At 36.8% G+C, this 15883-nt stretch overlaps 2 protein-coding genes across 2 annotated transcripts; one reads left to right on the top strand and one right to left on the bottom strand.

Moving 5' to 3' along the window:
* Positions 1-1314: 1314 nt before the first annotated feature.
* LOC129883006 (photosystem II D1 precursor processing protein PSB27-H2, chloroplastic) lies at positions 1315-4671 on the top strand. Its single transcript, XM_055957543.1, has 4 exons — positions 1315-1438; positions 1643-1757; positions 2964-3370; positions 4313-4671. Exons 2-4 carry the CDS (start codon positions 1679-1681, stop codon positions 4448-4450), a joined length of 624 nt encoding a protein of 207 aa, XP_055813518.1. The 5' UTR covers positions 1315-1438; positions 1643-1678; the 3' UTR covers positions 4451-4671.
* Positions 4672-6307: 1636 nt separating this feature from the next.
* LOC129883005 (imidazoleglycerol-phosphate dehydratase 1, chloroplastic-like) lies at positions 6308-13420 on the bottom strand. Its single transcript, XM_055957541.1, has 9 exons — positions 13088-13420; positions 12656-12777; positions 11369-11473; positions 11027-11119; positions 10318-10392; positions 7559-7621; positions 7299-7408; positions 6789-6856; positions 6308-6679 (listed from the first exon to the last, which is right to left on the bottom strand). Exons 1-8 carry the CDS (start codon positions 13326-13328, stop codon positions 6829-6831), a joined length of 837 nt encoding a protein of 278 aa, XP_055813516.1. The 5' UTR covers positions 13329-13420; the 3' UTR covers positions 6308-6679; positions 6789-6828.
* Between the last annotated feature and the right edge of the window lie 2463 nt (positions 13421-15883).

Genomic DNA, 15883 nt, shown 5'->3' with positions numbered 1-15883 from the left:
ATAACTCAATAACAATAACTCAATAACAATAAATCAATAACATTTTTTTTAATTCAATTTATTAATCAGTTCAATTTTTACGGACAGTTACATTTCCGAAGCTAGATGGGCTCTCTCTAGTCACAACACCGGTTAGCAATGATAACACATTGAACTTTTCATGGATAATACTGCTTCCCAAGTCTCTCCATCGCTGCTTTCGATGACTCATATTCGACCTATCGCTTTTGTGTGTCAATTTTCACTTATTCAGTCAGACTCAAAAATTTCTCAATCCGCAAATTATAATTTATAAATAAAAATATCAAAATATTTTAAAATGCTGCATTAATAAATTATATATTTTTATCTTCTTTTTATAAATAGATGTTTGTCATCGCATTATTACTATCAAAGAGAGCTAGAAGCACATAACTACTAACTCTTGCAATTGAGGATTTTTTTTTTTGAGATATCTCTTTTAAATATACATAATTTTACAAAAGATCAACTGATTCAAAGAAGAAAAATAGTGGAATAAATAGTATATAATCTATTAATAATGTCGAGCATTTTTTAATTTATTTTTTGTAAATTTTAAATAATGAATCTATTTTTACAAAATATAAATGTATAAGTCAAATTTTACATTTTAGAAAACTGACATCATAACTTAAAATTTGAAATGCAATTCCAAATTTAAAATTGAAGTTGAGGTTTTATTCACATTTGATAAACAAATGTTGATTTCAAATCAAACTTTCAAATTTGAATCCCAAATCATATCGTCAAACACATACCTAGGCCTTATATATTTTCATTAAAATCAAGATGTTTGAATCTGAATGAATACCTCGTAATGATGGCGGTTGACAGTATTAGTGAAATTGGTTGAGATTAGTAGTTGGTGTTGGTTGAAAAATGTGTTGTGATTGACGATGTGTTGGTAATAAATGGCGATGTTGTTAGTTATAATGGTGGAGGTGATTGGAAGTAGGGATTCACCGCAATAATAGTAGTGAGTGATAGTGGTGACTACGACAATAATAGTGACGATGAATATAATTATATTTTATAATGATAGAGGTGATAAACATGATAACGACCGACAATAGTGGTTATATACCTCGCAGATCAATATAATCTAACTTAATATAATTAATTTTTTATTCACCATTTATTATCACTTAATAGTATTTATTACTCCTATCAATATGTAATTAGATAAATGTTTTTAAGCTATCGAAGGTACCAAAGTGCAACTTAAAAGTAATACGAGGGTGCTTATTGTAACTTGGCTACAATTTTGTCCCTTCAACCTGTGAACCAAACAGAAAGCTATCTCATACTATTGCCACTTCTACTCTTCTTCTCTGTCAATTTTCATCTACAGATTTTCTTTTCTCCACCCAAGTTGAAGTCTTTTAGCTTCTTGAGTGTTCTGTGTGCCTATTCTTTGGTGGGTATTCTATATTTTTGCTTTCTTGGAACTAGTTTACCCAAAGAAAGCTCCTTTATGACTTTTGGGTCTATCCCAATTCCTCTTTTCTATGTTTAAGAAGAAAGAATTATATTGTGAAAGTATCATTTATATGTTCTTGATTCTTTCTTGTTGATGAGGTAATTAGCTACTGATTCTTAATTTGTTTCTTATTTTGTGAAGGTTTCTTCTGATGTGTATGGGGTAGCTTGAGTTAGGATGGCTTTCTTCATTCCAATGAATGTATGTCCATCTGCCATTTCCTGCTCTAGTCAGAAGATTCAAGGCTCTGATGAATGTAAGATTTTCATGTTTGAAGTTCCAGTTCTCTCTGTTCAACAGCAACAACCCCCTCCCCCCCCCCCCCCGCCCCGCCCTCCTGCAACACCCAAAATGCTGTCCATCTGATTGTTAGTTAAGCAATATAAGCGTCGACTTCTCTTTTTATGTAATGCATGTCTTACTTGTGACTACATACCTAGGATCCCATTTGTATATTCTCAGTCTCTGGTCTGGTTAGTTTATGGCCATCAATATTGTACTACTTCCTCAGTTTTAATTTGTTTTGTCTTATTTTCCTTTGTAGTCAGTTTAAAAAGAATGTCTCTTTCCTTTTTTTTCTTCGGCAACGCTTTGATTCCAACTTTCACACATGATGGCATGTTTAAGACCAGAAGATTAAATAACATTTTGATACATTCTACATGTCTTTAATTTAATACCACAAGATTTAGAAGTTTTTTTTTTACTTTCTTAAACTCCCTGCCAAGTCAAAACCAAACAAACAAATTGAAATGGAAGGAGTATAATTTATCACCACGATGCACAACACTTTCTTCTTGTTGTGTTAAAGAGACTAAGTTTTTATAATGTGAACAGAGATGGGCTTATATCAAGTTACATGGATAGTGAAGATTCATATAGCCGTAGACATAGTTGTTGTAGACACACATTCTCTTGGACTGCAACAGTTCAATTGTTGTTATCCTACAATTGGCTGACTATGATTGTTTTAGGAGTGAGGCACTGGAGAAACAAGTTGACTTTGATAGATATAGGATAACAAAAACGAAGGAATAAAACTTTGATACGATTACTAGGACTTCTGTTATGTGAACATGCTGAGAAGCTTTATATAGATCACCTTGATACAAATGTTGTGAGAAAATGCTTTATGAAGTGACCGGACTGTTCAAAAATATTAACTATGTTATTGCCTACAGCTTGAAAGTCAAAAGTCAGAGCTAACCAGGGGATCTGTCCTCCTTCCTTATTCTTATGTCCAATGGAGAAGACCTAATTGCCTCTCGGCTTCATTTTTATTGTCCCTCCGATTTCAATCATCACGAGGCTGTTTCAATGTCCAGTCTGATCTTTTTTCTTCTTTTTCTTATGTTGTATTGTGTCCTTGACATACTAAATTATCCACACAGTATCGTGATTGAATTGTTCCTGATTTGGGAGAGTTTTCTTTTCCTAATTGCGATTCTTTTTAACATAACAGACAAACTACAATCATGGAGTTCTGGTATCTTATCATCTAAAGGAGAAGCAACTCGTCGCCAGCTTCTTGCAGTAGGTTTTGCCAGTCCTTTGGTTTCGCTTTTAACATACAACTGCAGCTTAACGGTGCTACCAGCTTGGGCAGAGGATCAAGAGATTCAAGACAAGGATGAAAGTGTGGTTGGGGCTATTAAGTCCTTGTTTGATCCAAACGAGACAACAAAGTCAGGAAAAGTCTTACCAAAGGCTTACTTGAACTCTGTAAGAGAGGTGGTGAAGACATTGCGCGAATCATTAAAGGAAGACCCAAACGACATGTCTAAGTTCAGACGAACAGCTGATGCAGCAAAGGAATCCATCAGGGGATACTTGGGTGGATGGAGAGGACAAAAGTTAGTAGTCAATGAGGTAATCCTATTTCAACAAACAAAAAGTGGATGTTATTGCACTGTAGCTCACTGAAAAGTTCAGTACTTGCACAATGCAGTGGATTCGTTGTTCCAAAAATGTTTAGCAAATTTGAAACATAATTGACTAAGAAGGACGCAAACATGACCTACTGACTTCAAATTTCAATTATATTGATCCTCGACTTCTCAGGTTGTTATTATAATTAGATGACATTTCAAAGATTATTTCTGGTTTCTCAGCGCCTTTTAGGTGCCCAGTCCTTATATGCAGTTACCTCTAGTTGTCTACTGTCAGTATGAATGAGGTTATTTCTTCTCGAACATCTACCTATACAATTTTTAAATTATGTTGTTTGTTAAATGGTTCTTAGACTTATTTGGATAGGAGGGCTAGAATAGCTGTGCCGTTTCCTCATTTTAGAGTCATATGTTTGTGGCACCATAAAAAATTCAAGTTGTACGATAAGCAGACTCTACCAGTCCAATAATGCATTTGAGTTTTGCGCTGCTAGAGCACAGATTGCAGAAAAGAAGACGGAAGAAGCAAACTTGCTGATGCACCTCTGCAGCAATTACTGTTGCTTGTTATGGCTTCAGAGTTTGTACAAATCAACTGTCTGAAAGAACTTTTAGAGATCTTGTGATATAACCTGATCAATTAGTATAAATCCCTTCCTTTCCTGGACCTAAGCCAGTCATTCGAAAGAACACTTGCCCCCTTCTACCAAGGTTGCTGGCAGGAGTTAGACGGGGCTTCTTCCTCGAGTCCTGTGATGATCACGCTTGTCTATACCTGGATGATGTAGAATTGTTGACATGCATTTGTGCATCAATCTGCACTAGCATGCAAAACAAGAGTTATAGTTTAGTGCGTTTTTCTCCATGTCTTCCCGAGTTTGTTTCATCTGGTCTTTGTTTTGACATAGTGCTCAACTTGCAGGAGTCATATGTTATGCTAGAGAAAGCTATTAGATCTTTGGCCAGTTTTTATTCAAAGGCAGGCCCATCTGCTGCACTTCCAGAAGAGTTAAAGTCAGAGATCTTAGATGATCTAAACAAAGCAGAAGAAGGATTGTAACATGGGGTGGAAAGTCACAGGCACACGGTGTAATAGTCAAGGTGTATACAAGTTGGCTCGGACACAACCATTATATAAAAGAGAACAAAAGAATTGTATCATGGTTCTTGATATACATAACAAAAGAGGCCAATGTAATATATTACCTTCTGTTGCAGTATGCTCCATAAGATCTACTCTTCTTGATAAACTTACATTTTATCAAACTATTTTTAGTTGCATTTTTTTTTCATTAGCCCTGCCAATGATGTTTTGATTGATAGCGAGTGGCGTAATCTTCTGTTCTGAGCGTGACCTAAATTTTGTGACAAATAGATACTAGACAAGGAAAGGAACATTATCTGAATATAAAAAGTTCTCCTCAATTCAAAGTTTTCATTTGGGTGTAACCATGAGTGTAAGTTATGCAACTACTTCATAATGTATATTACAACAACAACCCAGTGACCCACAACGTGGTGTCTGGGGAGGGTAAAGCGTACGCAGACCTTACTCCTACCAAGGTAGGACGGTTGTTTCCGAAAGACCCTCAGCTCAATAAAAGCATAAAAAGAGGTCAGATAAGGCTAAGAAGTTCAAAGAGATATGGGAAAGCAAATAATGAAAGCGATACAAAAAAAATAAAGTAATCAAAGTATAGAAAGTAATAGATAATAACAGAAATCAGGGAACAAGAAATTATAGTGCGCTAATACGCCTACTAATAAGGAAGAATAACGAGACTATGTACTAGCCTTCTACCCTAATGTGGGTCCTCCACACCCTCTATCTAAGGTTATGTCCTCGATAAGCTGTAACTGCGCCATGTCCTGTCTAATCACTTCTCTCCAATATTTCTTCGGCCTACCCCTACCTCTTCTGAAACCATCCATGGCCAACCTCTCACACCTCCGCACTAGGACATCTGTGTCTCTCCTCTTCACATGCCCAAATCATCTCAGTCGCATTTTCCGCATCTTGTCTTCCACCAAGGCCACTCCTACCTTATCCCGAATAGCCTCATTTCTAATCCTGTCTCTCCTAGTATGCCCACACATCCACCTCAGTATTCTCATCTCGGCAACTTTCATCTTTTGAACGTGAGAGACCTTAACTACTTCATAATGTATGTTACTACAATTCTGCTTGAGGTTAGACTACATAGTTGTATGAGGCTTAGATGAATGTGTTAGCATACTACAAGAGATTGGATTAGAAATAAAGTTATACAAGACAAGGTGATGTTCGGGCATGTAAAAAGGTGTACGGATGCACGAGTAAGGAGATATGAGAGGTGACAATAGCAGGTTGTAGGAGAGGTAGATGTAAGCCGAAAAAGAACTAGGAGAATTCATTAGATAGGATATGACATATCTTCAGATTATGAGGACACGACCTTAAATAGGAAGGTACCAAGGACATGAGTAATCCAGCCACCACACAATTTATTATAGCCATTCAGTAAACCAGTAAACCACCTCATGGATCTATTATACAGTCTTATCTTGCATTTTTGCTAGGAGTTGTTTCCACGGCTTAGACTCCAACCTCTTGATTACACGACAACTCTTAATGTTACGCTATGTCCAACATCCAAGACAACACAATCCACACCCCAACATGCATTGCCATGCAGACTGCATTTTGTCACATACTGCATAGATGGTTTAGAAAGTGCTATTTTCCCCATTAACAGCATCCACTATGAAGCACTCACTATCAACGCCAAAAATTGAAATTATGAAAATACAGAACGTATGAAGCTCAAAGTTGCATGTAACCACAAGATACAGAAACAATCGCTTGGACTTAACATAGCATCAAGTTACATCTCATTTTTTGCTGGTACAGATAGCGGCAGACATTCCAAAGGCGTCATTTAGAGAGCAGAGAGAAACATCATTCACTCATTCATATATCCTCCTGAAATATCATCATTGTAATAGGCAACTTAAAAGAACAAGGTCACAAAACATACAAATGACCATTGGTAATTAAAAAAAAAAGTATACAACCAAATCAAAAGCCAAATGCCCTCTATCACCAGTAAGACCTCCAACATTTCAAATATAAAAGCTGAAATACTGAAAGTAGCTGCCCGCAATTCCATTCATATTGTAGCATTTGTGGATATCAAAATAATTTCTTGAAAGAGCTAGAGAAGCGTTTGATGCATTTCAATCCACCTTCTACTACTACAGAGCTTCAATAATTATGATATACCTTGTAGAATAGCAGTGCGGTAAATTACTGCAAGGGACAAATAGAAATAAGCAGAAATCATCCCCCACTGATATTTTCAGAAGGATCATCCACAAAAGTAACTCATTTGTATATCTCAAAATACAGAAGTACCGACCTTTGCTCAAAGAATCCGAATCTTTGCGGTAAAAGATATTTCATGATCGAGACAAAACCCCTTTTGAGCTGCAAACAGTAAAAAGGAGGAAAATTGAGTTTCAGCAACTCCCATTCATAAACAAAAAAAATTGAGTTTCAGAAAAAAAGAAAGGAAAAAAAAATTCCATTCTTGCTTACACACGCTAGTTCCTATCATGTTGTGCATCTGTTCTGACATGTAAGTCTACTGGGTTCATGTTTGGATATAAAACCATGCTAGGATGACGCAGAAATTGCTGGTGTGTTGGTGTAACGAAAGGGTTTTCTTATGAATATATGCGGTAAAGAATGGTAACATGAAGAAGAGAAGAAGACATTTACACAATTCAAGCCCAATGATTTTTTTAGACAAGTAGTTCTACAAACTTGCAGGGAAGACCAAATTTAGGCACCCTAAACAATAACCTCCATGATTCAGACACATTATTAGCTGTGTTAAAAACTTGAAGGGGAGGAAAAATAACCAAACCTGGGGACACTTCCACCACGACGCAAGTCATGTTCAGTTGCTTGCCGAAGAGCTCTAGCAAACGCCTTGAAAGTTGCCTCAATGATGTGATGAGAATTTTTTCCAGCGAGCTGTGACCAGACAAACTCAAACATCTTAGTATGTAAGAACATAAAACCAGAGTAAAGAAGGGAAGAAAGATAGGTAAGTGACCGAAAAAGTGAAAAGCGCCCTTTTCCATCGTCCCAACAACCCCCTAAAAAGGTCATACAAGCATTTACCTGTCGAATATGGAGCGTCATTCCAGACGTGTTGACCAAGGACTGAAAGAAGTGTTCCACCAGCTAAACATAAGAATGCGATTCAAATCAGCGGGATCCAAAGAGCAGATATAGAAATGAGCATAAACTTGAGACATAGCTTAAACAATTAATATTTTGTGGCCAGGAGAACACATAATTTCTTTCTTTTCTCAACTATAATAACAAGTAGGTGTAAAAGTATTCAGCATGTACACCTGATGTTGACACATGTTCTATCATTGAACCTTTTAAATTGAATCACTTCAATAATAGAAAATTATTAATTTTTATATCATCCCAAAATTCAATCTTCATACATTAAACAGCCTGAATCCAAACCATGATATGATGGTTCTCCAATGAAAAACCTAGTGTACACAAACTAAATTTTGTTATATACATTAATAGAGGGATGAAAAGGTTCAGCAATAGATTTGATCAAAACTTAGAAGCTAATGTTGAAGAGATAATAAATAAAAGCATGGCCTCTCTAATTGCTTAAACTTTTAGATGAGATGGTCACACTTCATCATGGTATCAAAGGAAGTAGAGCTCCTGGATTCGAGTCTCACCGGTACCCATTATCAAAAATAATTTTCTTATGTTTGGATCGTAAGAGAGAATCAAATCCGCTTCATGCACCAGTCCTCTCTTCCATATCGTTCATGCACCAAGGAGAAAGAACATCACATGGGAGTGGATGACCAAGCACAATGGAGTCCGTGTCTGTGTGGTGCACTCACTCATTTTTCTGGCGACCAGCGCTGCTACTTTGTTCGCGACTGGTGCCATACTCTACACTTTGAATTTCTTGATAGTGTTATGCCATTATCAAAAAGAATTTTCACATCCTTGAAAGAATCAAGCCACATCCTTGAAAGAATCAAGCCCACACGTTATCGACGCCACTCCTCTCTTTAGGATTGCCCATGCACCACTCGTTTATCCGGCAAGCAGCGTTGCTACTATGTACATGACTGACACTGTCCTCTAAACTTTGAATTTCTTGTCAGTGTTATGCCAAATCAAGTTACATTGATAATGTTCTGGAGATTTGCAACAACATTTCTCTTTTTGGATATTGATAAGAGATTCCTTTACGTGTGTAGGGCAAGAAGCACTCTCTTTATTTGTGCAGTGACCAACCAACGACTTTCTGGAGGAAAGATTTCCAGAATCGGTTCTCTTTTTGTTGATAGTACAGAATCCCATCGAGATTTCAGTGTCAACTTTCTATATTTTCAAAGTAAAGAAACTCAAGTTGGTTTCCCCACTTTGAGTTTGGAAAAATATGTCAGAACAAGAGAATGTGCCTAGATTATACATGTCCCAGGTCTATTGTACTTGAATAAGGAAAATTACATCGAATATTTCATAGGATACCTTAGGATATCTTGTGTTTACTTGTAGAATATTTAGTCACCTTATTATTTAGATTGAGAAGGAACTTTCTTTGGCATGATAATAAAGAGACCATACGCTTTAACCTGGTGAAATGGGACATAGTACAACAGAGTTGAAAGCCAGGAGGAATGGGGATTAGAAACTTGAAACTACAGAATAACAGTTGACTTATGGAGATACAATATGGAGAATCAAGCTATTTGGAAGAATGTGATCCAACATAAGTATGGGCAGAATGGACAATGGTGTACTGATGAGGTCACAAACCTTTGGAGTAGGGGTCTGGATTAACTATCAGGTCCTTTTGGACACCCCTGAGGAGGAATATAAGTTACTATATGGGCAATGGTAGAAAGATACACTTCTGGAAGGAAAATTGGACTGGAAAGGAACTTTGCAGGAAACCTTCCATGATCGGTTCTTTATATGCACCAATCCAGACACTAGTATACTACAATAGGAGAAATTTGGTCACCACAGGGCTGGAATATAGTTTTCAGGAGATTACTGTATGATTGGGAAGTGGAAAGGGTGGCTGCACTGTTAGAAAGGGTGGGAACTTTTACTGGGATAACTACTAGTCCTGATATTATCAGATGGAGGCACAATTAAGATGGGCAATTTTCAGTTAACAGAGTGTACAAGACTGTATGAGCTGGCAGGAAGTTTTAAGGGTCCTTGGAAAGCTATTTGGAAAAGCATGGCACCATCAAGGGTGAAATGCTTTTCATGGCTGGTGGTGAAGAAAGCATGTCTCACTCTTGAAGCAGTTAAGAGGAGGAAAATACAGATAGAATCTAGATTCCCTCTTTGTATGGAGGCAGAAGAAACTAATAGCCCTTTGTTCCTACATTGTAAGGTAACATCACAAGCCCGGGCTCTTTTCATCTGTTTGGCGAGGGAGGAATGGACAATGCCAGAACATACTGCAGATATACTGAGCTGCTGGATCAGATGGGGTGGACGCAAGAGTCAAAAAAAGTGGTGGAGAACAGTACCAGCTTGTATTTGGTGGAACATATGGAAGGAGAGAAATGATAGGATCTTTGAAGGAAGATCCAGTTCCATACAAAAGACCAAATGTAACGGTATTCCTTCTTTGTGTTTTTGGTATAAAGAAAAGTAGAAACTTCTTCTATCTTCAACAACTAAAATTGGATTAGCCAAATCCAAACAGATGATAGCCATGGAGACAACCTATCTAATACTGGGAATATAGAAAATCTTCCATCGACCTTACAAGAGACAAATGTTAATTCACAATAGAAGTCAAATGACGAAGGAACTTGGAGATACTGACTGTGTTCATAGTAGAACGAGAATATTAGACAAACCTGAGTGTCATATGTTCCAACTCTCTGAGTAGGTATTTGTACATCAAAATTCAAATGTGGCCTTCCTGATAAATCCTACAATAAGTAGATATCAAATAGTTATTATAAATGCAGATTATAATCATAGATAGGACAATATGATTTTATTTGATAAATCATGACATTTTATTAATATCTCACCAGGTTGGTGTGACTGTAACAAAATGAAACAATATAGTTATGCCTTTATATCCCCAAAATTGTAACCAACTATTTACACAAACAAGAATTTCCTCTTTACACCATAAGACAACTAAAACACCAAAGAGTATTCAACTTTTGTATAAATTCAAAGTCCTGTAATTTCTTTCCCTCCACAAGAATCATAGCACAATGGGACTGTTTCGAACTTCTTTTCCTAGCATTCAGTCTGCATAAAAAGATCAATATCTACAACCAAAGAAATATTTGTTCCCATACCAGAGAAAATATTCATCTTGTCTAATCAGTGAATGCAGAAGATTCTATGACGCCATGTTCCAAGTGAAAGAAACAAGAATTTATAGATCTTGCTTTATGGAGGTATGTAGAAATTCTGCCAAAGTGGTGACTTGAGATGTAATCTTATTTATAGTTGTAATTTTGCAGAAGGCTGATAGGGCAATACCCTTCAGACAGAGAATATTTGACAAAATAAGTGACTTCAAGTTCCCAAGAGGTTATCCCTTACCAGTGAAACATGCATCAGAGCTTCATCTAATGGAGCTGAGAAGTCACCAAAGCGATTGATTCCCTTTCTATCGCCAAGTGCTTGCAACAATGCCTGGATAGCCAAAAAAATAAAAGTAGAAGTCACCAAAAGATAGAAGTCAAGATTCTCAAGAGAAAGAAATAAGGAGTGCAGCACACAATGCAGAGTGACTCAAGCAAGTAAAAGAGCATCTCCATCAAAATGGATGTTGCACCCACTTTTGTACGTATAAAATGAGTAAAGAGACCAACACATGGAAAGAAAACAAGTAATTCTGAATATACTTCTGAATTACTGGTTTTAAGCTCCCTGAGAACTCACAGTTCCAATGGCAAGTGCAACATCTTCATTTGTGTGGTGATCATCAATGTGAATGTCCCCAGTAGCTTTTACATGTACGTCAAACAACCCATGTGAAGCGAGTTGCTAAGAAAACATAAACAAGTTTCAGTACTAGCATAATACCAGAAGCAATGCAGATGTAGTCAGCAACTGAGTTGAGAAGTAGAAATCAAATAGCTACTCCTCCACATCCAACAATGTAAATTAGGTTGTAAACTTCATAAAAACTATATCATAAAAAGTAGAAATTAACATGTAATTGAAGGAGAGAACAAAGATAGAATCTTTAACTATTGAATTATGTCAACTCTTTTCTTAAAATCGCAGCATACAAATGCAATCCTTCTCCTATTATTCTGCAGTTTTCTTATTTCTTAATGGTCTACCTGAATAAGAACTCTTGAAACAAAAGGTATAAATGAACCTTTTTTTTTCCTTTGAGGTAAATCTCTATAATTACTATTTCTACAGCCTCTTAATATAGAACAGGGGAACAAGATTTCAACAAAGTTCATATTTTTATACAAAAGAAAAGGAAAAACAGTAGCAGTCCAACAATTCTTTATTGCTCAGATTGTTTAACCTTTATCAATATGTTCGAGTATAACACACCATACAGGATCTTCAAGAAATTTAGCATGTTTTACCCTCTAAAATCTTGGATATTAGATATGGAACACTATATACTAAATATGCAACACACCTCAAGTGTGGACCTGATTTTCCCCCCAAGTCAAGTTCGTGTATTTTTTTCTATTGAAGGATGGAGAGACATTATATTCTAAATCTGCAACATACCATGTTATTTATTTATTTATCAACTAACACTTTGTTTAGATGGTTGTTAGCTATTGTTTCATAATGTATTATATCGTATTGTATTGTGTTGTATCGTATCGTACTGTATTGTTTTAATGAATACAATGTTTGTATAAATTGTATCGTTCTCAATCGTTAGATAATGTCACAAATCACCAATTTGAATGATAAACCTACAAGAAAAGTAGGATACGAGGTAGAGCTATTATGACAAGGCAGAGTAAATGATAAACTAAGATTATTAAATTAAATAAAGACAAAATAAGAAGAGAATATTAAGGTAACGACGCGATCACACTTTTCGCTGTTACCTAACGATAAATTTAAATGATACGATACAATCAAATTTAAGTAATACAATACACTACAACGGGTAACAACTCTCCAAACAAGGTGTAAGAGATGGGGAAAAAAAAGTCTCTTTTCATCAGAAAAAATATCACTTACATCCAACATGTGATCAAGAAATGGAATCCCAGAATTATTCTCCGCAACACCTGTTCCATCCAAGTTTATCTTCACATGCACATTCGTCTCTTTCGTAGTCCTCTTCACTTCCCCAATTCGACCTATCAAAAACCCAACAAATACATCAACCAACTTTGTCTCAATCCCTAACTAGTTAAACTCAGCTACATAAACTCCATTCAGCACATTTCATTACAGTTCTATCAAAATCCATTTCAGATTAAAAAATAATATAAACCCAATTTCTAAAATCAGAAACCCAACAAGATACATCAATCGCTGCACGCAATCCCAACTACTCAGAATCGGATGTATGAATGCATTATAAAGAAACCCATTTGATTAAAAAAGTGTAAAAACCTACCAAATATCAAAAACCCATTATTGGGTAGATAGGGGAAATGGAGTTACCTGTTTCAGAGGAAGTTATGGAAGACCCATTATCGAAAGCATGAGGAATCTTTGTTTGAGGTTCCATTGAAGTAGCTAGTTTGTGGTGTAATACAGTGAAAAGTTGTAACTTTTGGTGATGACTGCTTAAGGAGAAGAGAGGGGTTTGTGAAAACTTAATTCTTGAATTGAATAGCGAAGGTAGTGATGATGAAGAAGAAGAAGAGTTGAAGAGACGATGAGAGGAAAGTGATAGCTCCATATGTTAGAAGAGAGTGAAAAATGATTGTGAGCTATTTGACCAAAGGAACAAAAAGTAGGGGTAAGAGCCACTTTCGTTTACACAAAATGGAAAAATATCAACTTTCTTTTGGGTTGGGGTTGGGGTTGGGTCTTGGGGGAGGGAGTGTGAACTTCGAAAGACACATTTTGGCATAAAATTTTGAAATTCAACTTGAAGTTGGATTTTAATTTTGTCGAGAGTTTGAAAAATAACAAGGTATTCTTCCATCAAATTCATACATTAGTTCTCAAAATCATTATAGAGCAAAAAATTGATAGATAATGATAATTTGCCTTTTTGTGCTGATATTTTCATACTAAATAAATTTGAAAATTTTACTGCAAATGATTGAAGGGCAATCTGTGTTTGATAAACATAGCGAGTAATCCTTCTATTCAACTATTTTGATTATTTCTAAGCACCTAGTATTTTTTCCCAAGGCTTCTGAAAATTTGATCATATTTGTATGATTTCTCTAGCACTGCGACATCTTTTCCACCACTTGGCCACTCTTTTGGGGGATCCCAACTTCTTCTATTTTAAGTAACTTTATGTTCCTTTTCTTTTCCTACACAGACTTTGCTGCTTTTCACTACTAGAAAATTACACTCTTCCTTGGTAATTGTTAGAATTTAAAGAGAGAAAGAGACTAAGATAGATTTTCTGTGTATTATTGATACTATGTACATTAGTTTATATAGAGTTATATAATAGAGACAAGAAGGTATGGGTTACAAATTTGTACAAAATTTATACTCTACTTGCCCATAATTGTATGGGCATAAATATATTAAATGTACCATGTTAATTTCTGTTTGTGGTGTATTATATATATATATATATATATATATATATATATATATATATATATATAATTGTATGTGGAGAGGGTTTCTCCACGTGTACGTGCCAGAGGATTTGTGCTGAAGAGTAAAACTCTTCAGCTTCTTCTTATTTCTTTTTCTTCTTCTTGTTGCTTTATTTTTCAACTTCCAGCTCCTTCTTCTGCCTTCTTCCTTCTTCTTCTCTTCTTCTGATGCGGTGTTCCTCTTTTCCAACATCCCCCCTCAAGTTGGAGGGGAGTGTGAGCACCTGCAACTTGCGCAGGGACGCCTGATGAGAAACCCCAGAAAGGGGCTTAGTGAAGAGATCGGCGAGTTGGTCTTTGGAAGGAACAAAAGAGAGTGAAATCAGACCAGATTGAAACTGTTGGCGCACAAAGTGACAATCAAGCTCAACATGTTTGGTGCGCTCATGGAAGACCGGATTTCGAGCTATGTGGATGGCTGCCTGACTGTCTGAGCGTAGCGGAATCGGAAGGGAAATCGGAGCAGAAAGATCTTCAAGAAGGCGAACTAACCAAGTAAGTTCAGCAGTAACACGACGCATGGACCTGTATTCTGCTTCTGCGGAGGACAAGGAGATCGAGATTTGTTTCTTTGATTTCCAAGAGATTGGAGCCCCTCCGAGGGTAATAAAGAAACCACTGACTGATTTGCGTGAATCTTTACAGGATGCCCAGTCCGCATCACAAAAAGCCAGCAAGGAAAAAGAGGGATCGGAGGAAAGTAGGATGCCTTGAGCTGGATCTGTGCTCAGGTAGCGTAAAACGCGTAAGGCAGCCGAGAAATGAGACAAACAGGGTCGCTGCATGTATTGACTCAGAGCAAGAACAGCAAAGCATAGATCTGGGCGAGTGTTGGTCAAATAATTCAGCTTGCCAACCAAGTGACGGTAGAGAGTGGGATTATCCAGGCGAGGACTGTCGTCAGCTCGAAGTTTGAAGGAGGGATCCAGCGGAGAATTGACTGAAGGCAGATGAGAGACATCAAATTCCTGAAGAAGGTCCATGGTAAACTGCCGTTGATTTACAATGAAACCTTGATCTTCTCGCAAAATTTCCATGCCAAGAAAATGATGAATTTGGCCTAGGTTTTTGACTCTGAATTCTGTGTTGAGAAAGCATTTGATATTGTCGAGTTCATACAAATCATTTCCAGTGAGGAGAATATCGTCGACATATACTGCTAAGATAGAAGTAAGTTTCCCATTGTGTTTGAAAAAGAGGGAATAATCGTTTAAAGAGGAGGAATAGCCTTTGAAAGCTAAGGCTCCTGCAAGGCGAGCATACCACTGCCGGGAAGCTTGCTTTAAACCATATAGGGATTTCTTCAGAAGACAGACATGGTTAGGAGTAGGAGGTGTGAGTCCTGCTGGAAACTTCATAAAAACCTCTTCTTGGAGGTCCCCGTGCAAAAATGCATTGTTGACGTCCAATTGTGAAACAGACCACTTCTTTTTAGCTGCAATGGTAAGTAGGCACCGGATAGTGGTCATCTTCACAACAGGTGAAAAGGTCTCTCCATAATCTATACCTTTTCTCTGTATATCCCCCCTTACTACTAGTCTGGCCTTTAGTCGTTCAATCCTTCCATTTGAGAGATGTTTTATCTTGTATACCCATTTGCAAGGTAAGGCTCTCTTTCCTTTAGGCAACAAGACAACATCCCAGGTGTGATTGGTTGCCAAGGCCT

Source organism: Solanum dulcamara, chromosome 3 (assembly GCF_947179165.1).
Source record: "Solanum dulcamara chromosome 3, daSolDulc1.2, whole genome shotgun sequence".
NCBI lineage: Eukaryota > Viridiplantae > Streptophyta > Magnoliopsida > Solanales > Solanaceae > Solanum > Solanum dulcamara.
The sequence above is the reverse complement of the archived record's forward strand: the minus strand, read 5'-3'. Positions and strand labels throughout refer to the sequence as shown.